General features: G+C 50.7%; 2 protein-coding genes across 2 annotated transcripts in view; both read right to left on the reverse strand.

Annotated features, from left to right (window-relative positions):
* The window catches only part of flii (FLII actin remodeling protein), an 8,107-nt gene extending 208 nt beyond the window's left edge, over positions 1–7,899 (reverse strand). The window contains 20 exon segments of the mRNA XM_067232770.1: positions 6–54; positions 162–236; positions 338–420; positions 830–1,009; positions 1,340–1,444; positions 1,582–1,689; positions 1,808–1,891; positions 1,893–1,942; positions 2,180–2,234; positions 2,237–2,329; positions 2,925–3,009; positions 3,350–3,431; positions 3,434–3,506; positions 4,290–4,465; positions 4,570–4,673; positions 4,861–5,108; positions 5,607–5,687; positions 5,783–5,854; positions 6,594–6,704; positions 7,786–7,899. Of these exon segments, the coding sequence (XP_067088871.1) occupies positions 6–54; positions 162–236; positions 338–420; positions 830–1,009; positions 1,340–1,444; positions 1,582–1,689; positions 1,808–1,891; positions 1,893–1,942; positions 2,180–2,234; positions 2,237–2,329; positions 2,925–3,009; positions 3,350–3,431; positions 3,434–3,506; positions 4,290–4,465; positions 4,570–4,673; positions 4,861–5,108; positions 5,607–5,687; positions 5,783–5,854; positions 6,594–6,704; positions 7,786–7,848 (1,977 nt within the window). The 5' untranslated portion in view covers positions 7,849–7,899.
* Positions 7,900–8,205: 306 nt separating this feature from the next.
* Positions 8,206–15,001, reverse strand: top3a (DNA topoisomerase III alpha). The gene is given in 20 exon segments (XM_067232911.1): positions 8,206–8,730; positions 8,958–9,427; positions 9,429–9,731; positions 9,868–9,990; positions 10,177–10,323; positions 10,832–10,997; positions 11,084–11,197; positions 11,287–11,416; positions 11,614–11,799; positions 11,948–12,155; positions 12,290–12,372; positions 12,467–12,541; positions 12,637–12,737; positions 13,035–13,205; positions 13,351–13,494; positions 13,620–13,728; positions 13,854–13,929; positions 14,207–14,280; positions 14,390–14,449; positions 14,600–15,001. Coding segments are annotated over 20 exon segments (3,102 nt in total). The 5' UTR covers positions 14,807–15,001; the 3' UTR covers positions 8,206–8,575.
* Positions 15,002–15,205: the final 204 nt, after the last annotated feature.

Genomic DNA, 15,205 nt, shown 5'->3' on the forward strand with positions numbered 1-15,205 from the left:
TTGGCTCCTCTCCAGATGAAGATCTCCAGACCCGTGTCCAGCAGGAACACAAACCTGCAGAGACAACACGTCACCACACGACACACAGCATTCACACTGGACCCCTGGACTTGTGTACTGTGAGGGAGTGTGTGTAACGTGTGTGTGTGTGTGGGGCGCACCGTGGGTCGAGGGATGAGGCCTTCAGAGGGACAGACTCCAGCTTGATGTTCTTCTTCCCATACACACGGTAAAGCCTGGTGACACACACACACACACACGTACAGTATACAGTTACACACATATAAATACACAGTAAGATCTCAGTAGCACAGTGAAGTATCCCCCCAGGACTCACCTGACAGAGTAGTGGGTGTCCTCCACAGTGTAGAACCCACTGGCTGTGCCTCCCTCGATGTAGGAGATCTCATTATCAAACACCTGCACACATTTACATTTTAGTCATTTAGCAGACGCTCTTATCCAGAGCGACTTACAGTAAGTACAGGGACATTCCCCCCGAGACAAGTAGGGTGAAGTGCCTTGCCCAAGGACACAACATCATTTGGCACAGCTGGGAATCGAACTGGCAACCTTAAGATTACTAGCCCGACTCCCTCACCACTCAGCCATCTGACTCCCTAGCACACACACACACACAACAGATCTGTCCACCAAGGTGACCACCATATGTGTCTGTGCTAACAGCAGTTACAACAGTGTGTGGTTGGCTCAGTGTGCGAGGGAGTTGAGTGCATGTTTGTGAGTTGACTGTGTGTGGTGATTCTGAGTTAGTTGTGTGCGTGTATATAGGAGTTGACAGTGTGTGTGTGTGTGTGTGTGTACGTACAGCGCTGAACTCCTCGCTCTCGTCGCCCATCTCCTCTCGGATGCTCCTGGTGTCAGCACCCAGGTAGTTCCTCAGGTTGACCGCATGGATGGCAGACCCCGCCTTCTTATCTAGCGTGGCCTCCTGACCAATCCAGTAGAAGATCTGCCAGTTCAAGGCCCCGTTATCATCCAGGAACGTCTGGAGGGAGGAGGGAGGGAGGAGGAGGGAGGGAGGGAGGGAGCGAGCGAGCGAGGGAGCGAGCGACGCGAGCGAGCGAGGGAGCGAGGGAGGGAGGGAGGGAGGAGGGAGGGAGGGAGGGAGGGAGGGAGGGAGGGAGGGAGGGAGGGAGGGAGGGAGGGAGGGAGAGGAGGGAGGGAGGGAGGGAGGGAGGGAGGGAGGGGAGGAGGGAGGGAGGGAGGGAGGGAGGTATATAGTTCTGAATAAGCTCATGAAGGTGAGTCAGTATAGATGTGTGGGTTGGCAGGTACACAGTCCTGTTGGTTTGCAGGCACGTATCTCGTGATGTACCTTCAGGATGATGTAACAGTCAGCCTCATAGAACTTCCCATGGAACGCGTCCTCCACCTGCATCGGCACAAAGTTCTCTATCTGCCACACCGTCAAACCAGGAACCTGTACACACACACACACACACAGTTAGAGCAGCGGGCTCCAGAGGAGCGGACCTACACACACACACACACAATTAGAGCAGTGGGCTCCAGAGCAGCGGACACACACACACACAGTGCAGTGCAGTGGAGACCCACCTGACCAACATCCTCCATGAAGAACTCAGAGTAGTCCAGGTGGGGCTTCTCCAGACTCTTATCCCAGCGACGCGTCTTCAAATCAGAGTACTTCATGTCTCCGTTCTCCTGCGCACACACAGACACACACGCACATGGTTAGAGTGATTTCTTAAGACTCTCAGCCCCTTACAACCACTCCTTCCCTCTTCCTCTTCCTCCCCCCCCTCTCCCTCTCCCTCCTCACCTCCAGACTCTTGTTCTTCTCCTGGGCGACATCGCTCATGCCCTTCAGCACCTGCTTGGCCTGGTCGTCCTGGACAGAGTCCTTTCCTCCTCCTCAGCCTCATCTTCCTCGCCAGGGGGTCCCGGGGGCTGGCTCCTACACACACACACACACACACACACACACACATACACACACACACACACACACACACACACACACACACGACAACCAGCAATACACACACACACACACACACACACACACAATCATATACCATTAATACCAAAAACAAACACACAATCACTTTTACATACAGACCAGACCACCCCCCCCCCACACACACACACACCCACCCTCACACACCCACCCTCACACACCCCACTCACACACCTCCCCCAGCAGCTGCTACGGTGGCCGGTGAGGCTCCAGCCAGTCTCAGCTGGTTCTCTGCAGAGAGAAGTCGATGTTGTACCACTCTGCCGTCCTGTCCACCGGCTTGGGAGGCATCACCAGGTTAGGGTTCTCCCTGACATCCAGGATCTGCAGACAACACACACAAGTCAGGGTTTCTGAGTGTGTGTGAGGGGGGGTGTGTGTGTGTAAATGACCAGGGATTAGATCTCACATCCAGTCAATCAAAAAACATAATCCAATCAAGTCCCAGCATGGACCTTGTGAAGCCAAACAATCACATAAACAGAACCCCTCAGCTCCTATCCTCCCTCTCTCTGACTGTTGATGGAGCTCAGACTCAGAGCACTGTGCTCAGACTCAGAGCACTGTGCTCAGACTCAGAGCACTGTGCTCAGACTCAGAGCACTGTGCTCAGACTCAGAGCACTGTGCTCAGACTCAGAGCACAGTGCTCAGACTCAGAGTACTGTGCTCAGACTCAGAGCACAGTGCTCAGGCTCAGAGCACAGTGCTCAGGCTCAGAGCACAGTGCTCAGACTCAGAGTACTGTGCTCAGACTCAGAGCACTGTGCTCAGACTCAGAGCACTGTGCTCAGACTCAGAGCTCTGTCACATCCCACTGCTGGTTCCCAGACACAGACATGTACATCTCACTAACATCATCCTGGAGTTCTGATGTAAAGTTGCAGTGTTGTGAAGGTGCTAATGTGGCAGGCCTGTACCTCCAGGTCTGTGAGGAAGTGGACAGCTTCAGGCAGGGTCACCAGGCGGTTCTTGTTCAACACCAGCTTCTTCAGCTTCCCACACCTACACAACAACAACAACACCGGTGTTGGTCTGACACCTGAGAGAGGAGGCTTTACTGGGAGTGAGGGAGCATGTGTTTTTCAAATCAGTCTCCCCTTTCTTAATGTTTAGAAAACTTTTTTTCAACCTTTCTAACTTTTTTCCCCAACTTGTTAGCGAAGACATGGTTGCAAATACATTTTTTCAACCTTTAGAGACTTTTTTTTCTAAACTTATGTCAAACTTAAGTGTGTGTGCATGTCTCACCTGCACAGCCCCTCAGGTATGAGCTGCAGTGTGTGTGCATGTCTCACCTGCACAGCCCCTCAGGTATGAGCTGCAGTGTGTGTGCATGTCTCACCTGCACAGCCCCTCAGGTATGAGTTCCAGGTTGTTGTTGGCTGCCATGAACTCAGTGAGACTGGACAGCTTGCCCACCCCAGAGGGACCCCGTCAAAGTCCAGCTTGTTGGAGTTCACGTACAGCTTCTTCAGCTTAGCCAGCTTACAGATGGCAGACTACAGACACACACATCCAAACACAACCATCAACATCTCTGTTCCACATACACCTTCACATGGACTCATCCCCAAAAGACAGACAGAGTGATGGGGAAAGCAGGAGAGAGAGAGAGAGAGAGAGAGAGAGAGAGAGAGAGAGAGAGAGAGACGAGAGAGAGAGAGCAGAGAGAGAGAGAGAGAGAGAGAGAGAGAGAGAGAGAGAGCAGAGAGAGAGAGAGAGAGAGAGAGAGAGAGAGGAGAGAGAGAGAGAGAGAGAGAGAGAGAGAGAGACGAGAGAGAGAGAGAGAGAGAGAGAGAAACTGATGGAGAAAGTCAGACAGACAGAGGACACAGTCAGACAGAGACACAGTCAGACAGACAGGCAGAGACACAGTCAGACAGACACAGTCAGACAGACAGGCAGAGACACAGTCAGACAGACAGGCAGAGACACAGTCAGACAGACAGGCAGAGACACAGTCAGACAGGAAGGCAGTCAGGCAGACAGAGACACAGACAGTCAGACAGAGACACAGACAGTCAGACAGAGACACAGACAGTCAAACAATCAGACAGACAGTCAGACAGACAGACAGACAGACAGGCAGACAGAGACACAGTCAGACAGACAGGCAGAGACACAGTCAGACAGACAGGCAGAGACACAGACAGTCAGACAGTCAAACAATCAGTCAGACAGTCAGACAGGCAGACAGACAGACAGACAGACAGACAGGCAGACAGACAGACAGGCAGACAGACAGACAGGCAGGCAGACAGGCAGAGGATGCTGGGCGTTACCGGCAGGGAGGTGAGCTGGTTGCGGCTGAGGTTGAGGGTCTCCAGCTGGGTCCACTGGTCGATGCAGAGGGACAGCTCAGAGATCTGGTTGCTGCTCAGGTTGAGCCTCTTCAAGCTGCCCAGAGAATACAGACACTCCGGGACGCGCGTCAGGTCGTTACAGGACAGGTCCACGTCTGGCCCGGAGAAACACAGCAGCATGAGGGAGAGAGTGTGTGCGTGAATGTGTGTGTGTCTGTGGATGTAAGTGACCAGGGAGCTGTGTGTGTGTGTGTGTTACCGGCGAGGTGTGCTAGTCCCTCTAGACTGGTGGGCATGTTGCTCTGGGTGCGCTGTGTGTTCCTCAGGTGGAGAGTCTGAAGAGCCACCATGGCTGGAAGCTGGCTGCTCACACACACACACACACACACACACACAGATGAAAACAGCACACATTTAGAACAAAGCATACTACTGAAGCTGGTCATGTATTGATAGGGTTAGGGTTAGCGGTTCTAAAGAGTTCAACATGGTCTGACATGGTCCTATGGTCGTTTAGGGAACATAGTGCCATGGTTCTCCATGGTTGTACCGTAGCTGGGCGTGCATCAGTGGGTTGTTGTTGAGGACGAGGGTCTGCAGGTGCACCAGACGTCTCATCTGCGGAGGCAGGCTGTCCAGCTTGTTGTCGCTCAGGTCCAGGTACAGCAGGTCTGTCAGGTTGATGAACAGCTGGTTGGGGATGCTGTCGATGGCGTTGTGGCTGAGGTTGAGGACCAGCATGTTCTTGGAGTTCTCCAGGTCTCTGGGGATCTCCGTCAGCAGGTTGTAGCTCAGGTCCTGCGCAGGGTCACCACAATCACAGGTTATCTCACTGAGCTAAAGCCAAGGGTTAGGGTGTATTAAGGTAGCCTGCTTTGCTGAAGTCAAGGCATTGCTAGTGTGCATTATTCAGCTTGTCCTTGATATGACACTATAGATTCTAATGGAAAGTCCTGAGGTGTTAGTTACTGTAGTGTAAAGAGAGCTACAGAAATAGCACAGCAGCTGCAAACAGCCTCTCTGGGAGGAACACAGGAGAGAAGATAAAAGAAGTGAAGAATGACAGGACCACAGTGAAGAGGAATGGCCAGGACTTTGCTCACTCAGCACATTTGTAATACAACCCAATCACAAGTCTTCCAATGAAATAGGCCCTCCAGCGAGCCGATCAGGCTCTGTCAGACACACACCTGACCAGGGAGGGGAAACAGACTGGGACAGAGGCCTGGCTGGAGGAGAGAGGTGAGGGGGAACAGACTGGGACAGATGCCTGGCTGGAGGAGAGAGGGTTCATACCAGCACAGACAGGTCATCCAGCTGGAAGATGTCATCTGGGACTCCTGTGTTCTTCAGGTTATTTGCTCTGGCCACCACCGCCTGCACATAAACAGCACAAGCAGAGCTCAATGACTCTTAAACTCAATGGTGTGTGTGTGTGTGTGTGAGAGAGAGAGTGTGTGTGTGTGTTTTACCCGTAGGTTAGGCAGGCTGGACAGCTCTCCATGCAGAGTGGTGAGACTGTTGTGGCTCACAGACAGATGTTCCTAAGAGACACACACACACAGTTCACAAATACACACACTTTGTTATGGGACAGCTATTTTATCACAGCAGGTCAGAGTGAAAACAGTTATCACATAGAAACAAAACAAAAATCCCAAACATTGTGCGTGTCACAACCCTAACAGATAAGAGGTAATCCAGGTTCATACAGCTCAAACAGCAGCCTATCAGGGAGCAGGACATTGTACTGTCAGATAATGAACCCTGTAATAAGCTCAGCCTGGTCATCACTCAGGACAACCCTAATGATCACACAAGGTTCAGGGGTTGAGATAAGCCGATCAGGAGGGTAGGGAGGCGGCTACAGTACAGCCTGCCTCTCAGTCAGACCAGGCCAGAGTTGCTAACAGGGCTGGCACCAGACCTGACTGTCCATCTCCACTAAAACTAGATAGAATGTATGAACAAATAATGAGGCAATAGCTGATCCACTGATTGTGATGACCTCTGTGGGAGAGATCAAGGGTTTCCTATGTGCTTGTGTTAGTGCGGCCAAACCATACCAGACCGGACCAGACCAGACCACGCCAGGCCAGGCCAGGCCAGACCAGGCCAGACCAGGCCACGCCAGACCAGGCCAGGCCAGACCAGATCAGACCAGGCCAGACCAGGCCAGACCAGGCCAGACCAGGCCACGCCAGACCAGACCAGACCAGGCCAGACCAGATCAGACCAGACCAGACCAGGCCAGACCAGGCCAGGCCTCGGAGCGGGACTCACCAGCTTCTGCAGCGATGCCAGTTCCTCAGGGAGGTAGCACAGCCCTGTCCTGTTCAGCTTCAGCCAGCGGAGACTGCTCATAGACTTGACATGTTCTGGGAAGTAACCTCCCTAAGAATGAAGGGAGAGATATGGGGGGGGGGGGGGGGGGAGAAGGCCAGTGAGGCAATAAGTAATAACAGAAGGATGAACCTCCATATCCTGCTGAAGAGATGGACCATCAGCGTAACATTCATCACCATGCACCCTACCCACTGTTGTCCACCATAACATGAACAGCATGCTTGTTCTTTAGGTGCAACAGTGCTTCGATTTTAACAGAAACCAAGAAGCATGCTGCCAACTACATGGAAATTCCTAATCGACTGAAAATAGCCTTTTTTGGCAACCAAGGGGAAGACAAGAAAAGACTGTGTGTGACAACACCAGCTTAGGTCATCAGCTCTCTTCCTGGTTTCCTTAGCACTGGGTGTGTCTGACTGTGTTGAGTTGAAAGTGGTGGCTAAACTCTCAAGGCCCTGACAATACAGGCTTCTAAGGAAGCCTAGGAATGCCAGGCCTAGCAATGTCGATTGATGTTCTCAAACGCAACATCCCAGACATCACCTCCTGCCAGTTGTCCTGTGGTGCTGTGTTGATGTGTTGATGTGGCTGTATTTGGCATGCTAGTGGGGCAGTGTGGCTAATGGTTGGGCAATATGCAGTGTTCAAAAGCGTGCTTTTCGGCAATGTCTGACAACATACCCTAGCAAAGCTGCTAGCTAGACAGACATCTAATTTAGCAGGTAGTGTAGCTTCCCAAGGCAGCTTTTAGAATACGTTTTACGTCAGCTGGACTGTTTCTTAGGTATAGTCGTAGTGTAGTGTAGGAGGCTAGCTTTAAATCATACTAAAGTAGAGTGACATAGCACTACTACCTGTATACTCTATATGTAGTCCGACACTAGATAACTTTTTTTCCACAGTACATTTTGACAACCAGCTAACGCCCAATGTTGTTCACACTTTCGTTGGTTAACAGCAACTATGACAAGCTTGCTAACGCTAGCTAGCCTAGCTAACTTAAGCCGTTGTGTACTCTCGTTAGCTTGTTAGCTAGCGTTTCTGAGTTTAAACCACATCTCTAGCCGAATACTTAAATATATTTGAGCATTACTTGTCTACCAAATACAAGCACATTAACGATCCTTACTTTGAAGTCGTTTCCACTCAGGTCCACTCCCCTGATAAAGGGGAGAACTCCGGTGGCAGCCATTTCTAGTTCAGGATGTCAGCCGCTTGCCTACTGTATGCAGCTCAGTCTGTTAAAGACTGACTGCTGGCTGGTGACTAGTCCGGATCAGAATAGGTCTCACCAGCACAGCTGCGGGCGAACACCCCCTTTCGGAAATAAGTGGGACTAAACATAGAACGGGATGTCCCAGTGCAATGGTTCATCATTTTCAAAACTTTTCAGTTTTCAGAAAAAGATTTGTCTATAAAATTGTTTTAATGATCGACTTAACGTGCAAATTGTTCTCCCACAACAACCAAAACAATTTAATCAACACACAAGCTCCATAAGTTTTCAATATAGTATTTTTATTTATTGAAACCTTAGTATTCTCTGAATTCTAAAAATGCATAGGCTACAGTGGAAATACTTTCAAGACATTGCTTGGTTTAACAAATCGACGCATAAGGATTTATAAAATAGTAAACAACATACAGGCCTACATTAAAACATTCTTCTGATACAAAGGCACATAATCCATTCATTTATTTATTTTCCGCTTAAAATATGTAGGCCCTATACATCTTCTAAACGCTTCCATCTGGACCCAAAACTCAACATTCCCCCCAGTCCTGCACATACAGGTGAGATTGGTAGAAAGAGTTACGATCACCAGTCGGGGGGTCGGAGTCGATTGTCAAGTAAGCGGACGTTATGAACTAACGCTGGTTGTCATGGCATCAGCAGCAGCGCTGGCGCGGGGCTGAGCTCAGCGCTGGGGGCAGGTGCTGCGTGTGTGTCCGGGCTGGTGGCAGATGCCACAGCTACGGGGTTTCTTAGCAGCTGGAGGCTTGTTAGACGGAGCGGCAGGGGTCTTCCTGCCCCTCGCTGCCCCGTTCACTCGTTGTTCTCCCCCTCCAGACCCTGGGGAACACAGAACACAGCGTCCTACACATGCATGTTTCATACAGGAACGTCATCAACAACTAAATTAATAAAGAAATTCTCAAATGTATTCTTCTATCGCTAACTGTACGGTGTGGTGGTAGATATCCTGACTGGGGGTGTTTAGAAAATATGTTAGGAAAATGCCACAGTTGTGGCACGGTGTCAGTCTCTGGGTGAGGAGGTGTGGTGTGTTCTCTTGTCACCTGGCTGGGGCGTGTTCTCATCTCCCCATTGGAAGAATCCGCACTGCTGTTCCCTGGGCCTTCCGCAGGCGTGGAAGCTCCGCCCCTTGTTAGGCCCCTCCTTCAGCACCGTACGCGTCACTGAAGGCTCGTTGCAGTTACACATCATCTCCCCCCCTTCCACCCTTCCTCCTCCCCCACCTCCCCCAGGGATGTTCCCAAACCCCGGGCCGGGCCTGGGGGGATGAGAGGTCCGGGGTGGGGGCTGGGCTGGCCAGCTGGGTGGCGCCCCCTGCTGGCTTGGTTGATCAGCCCACAGGAAGAAACTACAATTCCCAGAGTCACACTTGTAGAACGGGCGGCCCTTGTTGGGCCCATCTTTCCTCGTGGTCAGGAGGAGGGCGTCCTTCCCGCAGTTACACACTACCACATCCCCGCTGGGGTCGCCCCCACCCTGGGGGGGCCAGGAGGAGAAGGGGGGGGGGGGCGGGTGGGTCTGCTCTGCTAGGGACAGGACGAGCCCTGGGTTGACTGGTGGTTGTTACTCCTCTTCCTCCTCCTCCTGGAGCTACTCCTCTTCCTACTCCTCTTCCTTCTCCTCTTCCTTCTCCTCCTCCTCCACCACCTCCTCTTCCTGGAGCTACGCCTCTTCCTCCACCACCTCCTCCTGCCCCTCCTCGTAGGTATTTGAGGTCCAGCACCTCCCTCAGTGTCTCATCACAGCCTCCGATGCAGCCCACAAACTCCAGAGGCATCATGGGAGGAAGACTCCCCCGACGGAACTTGAACTTTAACCTGAGGAGAAGCAACACACACTTGTTTTGTATTAGGTTCAAATGACAACAAACTGACTAAGAGCACTTCACCTAGCTGAGGCCTCAGTCTCCTCTGGTTCTGCCAGCGTGGCACGGCCCAGCCTGGTGGTACTCACATGTGTACTGGTCGTGGCTGGCAGGTGGGACACACACTGTCATCTCTGCTGACCTCCAGCACCATGTCAGGGAACCACACAGAGCACTTGCACGCTGGGTAACCCACACAGGTCAGATACTTACTGAGGAGAGAGGAGGAGGAGGGACACAAAGCATGTGAGAAAGAAGGGGGGGGTGGGGAGTGCGAGAGAGAGAGAGAGAGAGAGAGAGAGAGAGAGAGAGAGAGAGAGAGAGAGAGAGATTGTCAGCTCTGCATAGACCTCCACCCTCCCCTAGCCTTCAATCTCTTCCCTCCTCCTCCTCCTCACCCGTTGCCCTCCCTCCTCCTCTTCAGCACCATGTCTCGCCCACACTGAGGACACTTCCTGACTGGGAGAGGGACCTCCAGATCCTGCTGCTCTGCCTCGGTGAACTCCTGAGCTGCTCCCAGGTAAGCAGACAGAGCCTCGTCCAGCCTGAACACAACACACAGAGCAGCGTTACTGTTCTCCTCCAGCCTGAACACAACACACAGAGCAGCGTTACTGTCCTCCAGCCTGAACACAACACACAGAGCAGCGTTACTGTTCTCCTCCAGCCTGAACACAACACACAGAGCAGCGTTACTGTTCTCCAGCCTGAACACAACACACAGAGCAGCGTTACTGTTCTCCTCCAGCCTCAACACAACACACAGAGCAGCGTTACTGTTCTCCTCCAGCCTGAACACAACACACAGAGCAGCGTTACTGTTCTCCTCCAGCCTGAACACAACACACAGAGCAGCGTTACTGTTCTCCTCCAGCCTCAACACAACACACAGAGCAGCGTTACTGTTCTCCTCCAGCCTGAACACAACACACAGAGCAGCGTTACTGTCCTCCAGCCTGAACACAACACACAGAGCAGCGTTACTGTGTTCTGGAAGCTGCCATGGACACACCAAGGCCTGCTGTGGAAGGTTCCGTTCATTCTGTGACCTACTTCTTAGCCTTCCTGACAGACTCGACGAACACAGTCTTGTACTTCTGGATGTGGTACTGGAGCACGCTGTGTTTGTCCTTCCGACCCTCTGACACCAGCTTCAAGTCCGCCTCCAGCTCAGAGCGCAGGTTTGGTTTGGACATCTCATATCCCATGGAGTTATACCCTACACACGCACACAGGTTTGAACATGGCACCCACCGGAAGTGAGGTGCAGAGCAGAAGTGATATGAGCTTCCTGCTGAGATGTACCTTCCACCAGCCCCATGCCCAGCTCCCCCGGGAGGAACCTCTGGTCAGCTGTCAGGCCCACATACGAGCGACTCTTAATGGTCTCTATGTGGTCGGCATGGGTCGCATCCGTACCTGCATCAATACACACACACCATCGTTTACCATCCCTGTAGGTCTGTCTGTTTGTCTGTGTGTATAGGTGAGTGTGTGTGTGTGTGTACCGATGCCGTGTTTCTCCATGAGTGAGATGAGGTCAGCCTCAGTGAGGAGCTGAGGAGGGCTGGTCTGTCCATCTACCATCTCTACTGCAGAGGGCTGAAACTGGGAGCCCTGCTCGTACACTGGGATCACCTGGAACAAACACACACACACACACCACAATATGGCATCATGAATATATTAGGATTTTTCATCCACATTTCAATCTACATAGACAGACAAACACAACTATATACACAACGATCATTGATAAATCATGAATTCGCACTGAAAGTGAGCAGAATCATCCATACTGACTCATCATAAACAACTACTATAATCATACACACCTTGGCGCTCCACCTGTCATAGGGGTAGACCTCCAGGTAATTCCTGGCGATGATCATGAGTCCAGAAGCACTGAACTTCTCCTGGGCGATGTCAATGTCCACCACCGTCTCCTGCCCCACGGCATCCTGGGACACGCACGCCAGGAAGTGGCGCACAATGAACTCATACAAACGCCCCTCGTTTCCCTGGAGACGGCAGGTAAGAAAGTAAACTATCTGCAGCCGCAACAACAACATTCTTGGCGAGTGTATGTAGCAGACTTGTGTTTACACGTAGCATGTTTCAAACTTCAAATCAAACTTTATTAGAATAGCCTTTTTCACAAGTGTGTACCTGCAGTGTGTTAGTGAACTTGGTGGGGTGGATGGGGGGATGGGCCTGGTCAGTCTTGTTGCCCTGGCGGGGGTTGGGCCCGCCCTGGTCCAGGACCCTCTGGGCGAAGGGCCCCCAGGCTGGGCTGGCAGTCTGCTGCTCCACCAGGGGGCCCAGGTCCAGGCCCTGGGGAAACATGTTGGTCTCTGTGCGTGGGTAGCTGATCAACCTAAGTACACACACATGTACAGAAGCACACACACACACACACAGTTTCTGATTAGCACTGATGCAAATTATACAAAGATGCCAGGACATATTTGAACAACTTTTATTTTTAAGTCACACAATCATACTACAAACCCTTGAGTATAGAGCTTTTCTGCGATCTTCATGGTCTCTTTGGCACTTATTTTCAACTTCCTTGAAGCCAGTTTTTCTAGCTCCTGTTAGATGATAAGGGACAGTCAGTGGGTGTATCAACCTGTGTGTGTGTGTGTGTGTGTGTGTGTTTGTGTGTGTTTGTGTGTGTCTCCTTACAACTGTGTCAAGTGGTAGTGGCCTCCATTTGCTTTTGGGTTTACTTGCTACCGAGGTAACTGTTGCCATTGGATTCTAGAAAAGAAAATGGTTAGCCGAAGGGGTTTGGCTTGTGTATCTGAGTTGCTTGTGTATCTGAGTTGATCATGTTAAGGTGAACACATACACACCTCCATGCAGATCTGGTACAGCACCAAACAGGCTGTGTGACTGAAGAGGCGGTTTCTTTTCCAGCTGAACTCTACAGCCTCCTCGTCTCTCTCATGGAGCACTGAGAAAGAGAGAGGATAGAGAGAGGACAGAGAGAGAGCAAGAGGGAGGGAGAGAGAGAGAGAGAGAGAGAGAGAGAGAGAGAGAGAGAGAGAGAGAGAGAGAGAGAGAGAGAGAGAGAGAGAGAGAGAGAGAGAGAGAGAGAGAGAGAGAGAGAGAGAGAGAGAGAGAGAGAGAGAGAGAGAATGAAAAGGGAATGAAAAGGGAATGAAAAGGGAATGAAAAGGAGAAACTGTGTGTTTCAGAGTACGAGGAACTTCCACTGATGGGTAGTGAATGTCTGAGTGAGCGTGTTTACCTTTAATCTTGAAGAAGGTCTCGGGTATGAAGGCCTGGATGGCTTTGAAGCGCTCCACCACAAAACCCAGCGTGGGGAACTGACAGCTGCCATACGAGATCAGCTGATTGGCTAGAGAGGCTGGGAAGATCTTCTGGAGGCGGAGTGTCTGGAAGCGAGTGAATGATGCACCTGGAGGGGAGAGATAGACGAGTGGAGGAACTCCTAATCTACCAGCCCTTTCAAAGAACTATAATATTGGTACATGTCTGGTGTCTGTCTAACCACAACTCTGAAAGTGAACAGAAGTGAAGAGATGTGTGTGTGTGTGTGTTACCTATCCTCAGGTCCAGCTCCTGGCGTACGTCTACAGCGTCGCTCACGTTCACGTTGGGTTCCGTCAGAGTCTCACAAGCACGCCGGATGGAGTTAGGTGTGATCTCAGAGAACCGCGCACGGAACACCTGGATATTTGGCTTGACTGGAACACACACACACCAGTCAGCACACTACTCCCACACCAGTTAACAGCCACCAGAATGCACCCTCGAGATCCAACAACAAGCTGTGAACAGTGAAGATACTCCAGGTTAGTAGGGTCTCGACCTGCTTTGCAGACATCTATGACCTCGAAGCCGATGTTCTCTCCTTCCCTGTCGCAGTCGGTCCATATGACCAGAGCCTGGCACTGCCTCACCTCCCTCTCCAGGGTCCGCTACGGCGGGAGGCCCGAGGGCCCAGGGACAGAGCAGAGAGAAGGAGGCAAAGGTTTAGTAAAGTTACACTCCATAGATGATATCAGTGACACAGAATTTAGTGTGGTGTTTGTAGGCGAGTCACCTTGATGTTAACTGAGTTTTCGGGGCAGTACTTCTCAACCTCAGCATCGAACAGTAACACAGGATTACAGCTGTGCCTGACGACAGGACACACACACACACATTATATCACTTCGCATTTCCTCCATCCTGACTTGTTTCCACAAAGATCCAATGACTCGTATACAGCTGCAATTATATACATTTAGTATACAGTTGTTTGCAATTATATACATGTAGTACACAGCTGTCTGCAATTATATACATGTAGTATACAGCTGTCTGCAATTATACACATGCAACTGACAGTATGGAATAATTGTCCCTCTTCTTCTCTCGAGAGAATAAGCCAGAGTACAGGAAGTGCCTTCTCACCATTTCTGAAACTGGGTTTTGAACTCCAGACCCAGCAGATGTCCTGACACTGAGGTCATGACCACCGTCACGTCCTGTAGAGGGGGAAAGCCAATGAGACAAGCAAGGCCTAACAGATACACACACACAACAGCTCAAGCACTCACAGCATGGCTAAACAACATCGTGTATATCTTAGCTTACCTGTCCAAAAAGGTTAAATTCATATTCATAGACTTTATTGTAGACGGACATTCCCTCTTTCTGTGAAAGATGAAAAATCAGCATATGCAAATATGAGGACGTTACTGCACTGAGTAGAAAGTACATTACGTGAGTGTCAACATGGGTCTGTAACATCACTGCCTTGCCCGTGTGTGTGTAGCTACGTGCACCATCTATGCCCATTCTCACCCTCCTTGATCTGCCGTTGGACATGATCTCTGCGATGCATTTTGCCGCATCATTCTTCTCAGCCACGCAGAGAACTCGCTTTATCTGAGTTCTGCGGTGCATGTCCGTCTGTGTTCCCCGTCCTGTCTGTCCACAAAACCTCCTCTGGATCTTCAGCCGTTGTAGTCCCGATTTGAACAGTGATATCCCGAGATGGACAACTAACATAGCTGACTGGATGCCTTTTTAGCTGGATCTAGCTAGCAATCTGCCTATTTAATAAAAACCAACCCATGCCTAACGGTCTGCTGCTGCTAGATAGTCATGCTAACTATCAAACTTTTTGTACCCACTACAAACAAAAATGTGCTGTTTTTTTAATATTTGACTTGGCCAAAACAATTCGTTTCATACTGTAGCAAGCAAATGGTTATTACTGGTAAGTTTAATTAAAATACTTACATACAACCTTGCTAGCTAGCTGAGTATTCCTGTTGTGTTGACATAGCTATGTATACAAAATCCGCGCCTGTCAAGAACTGTCGTAAAACTGCTGTCGTAAAGAAAAAAACGTGTGTGCTCAAAACTTATACTTAATCATGTTCAAATTCGGTCTACCTATTAACC

The sequence above is a fragment of the Osmerus mordax genome, chromosome 3 (genome assembly GCF_038355195.1).
Source record: "Osmerus mordax isolate fOsmMor3 chromosome 3, fOsmMor3.pri, whole genome shotgun sequence".
Taxonomy (NCBI): Eukaryota; Metazoa; Chordata; class Actinopteri; order Osmeriformes; family Osmeridae; genus Osmerus; species Osmerus mordax.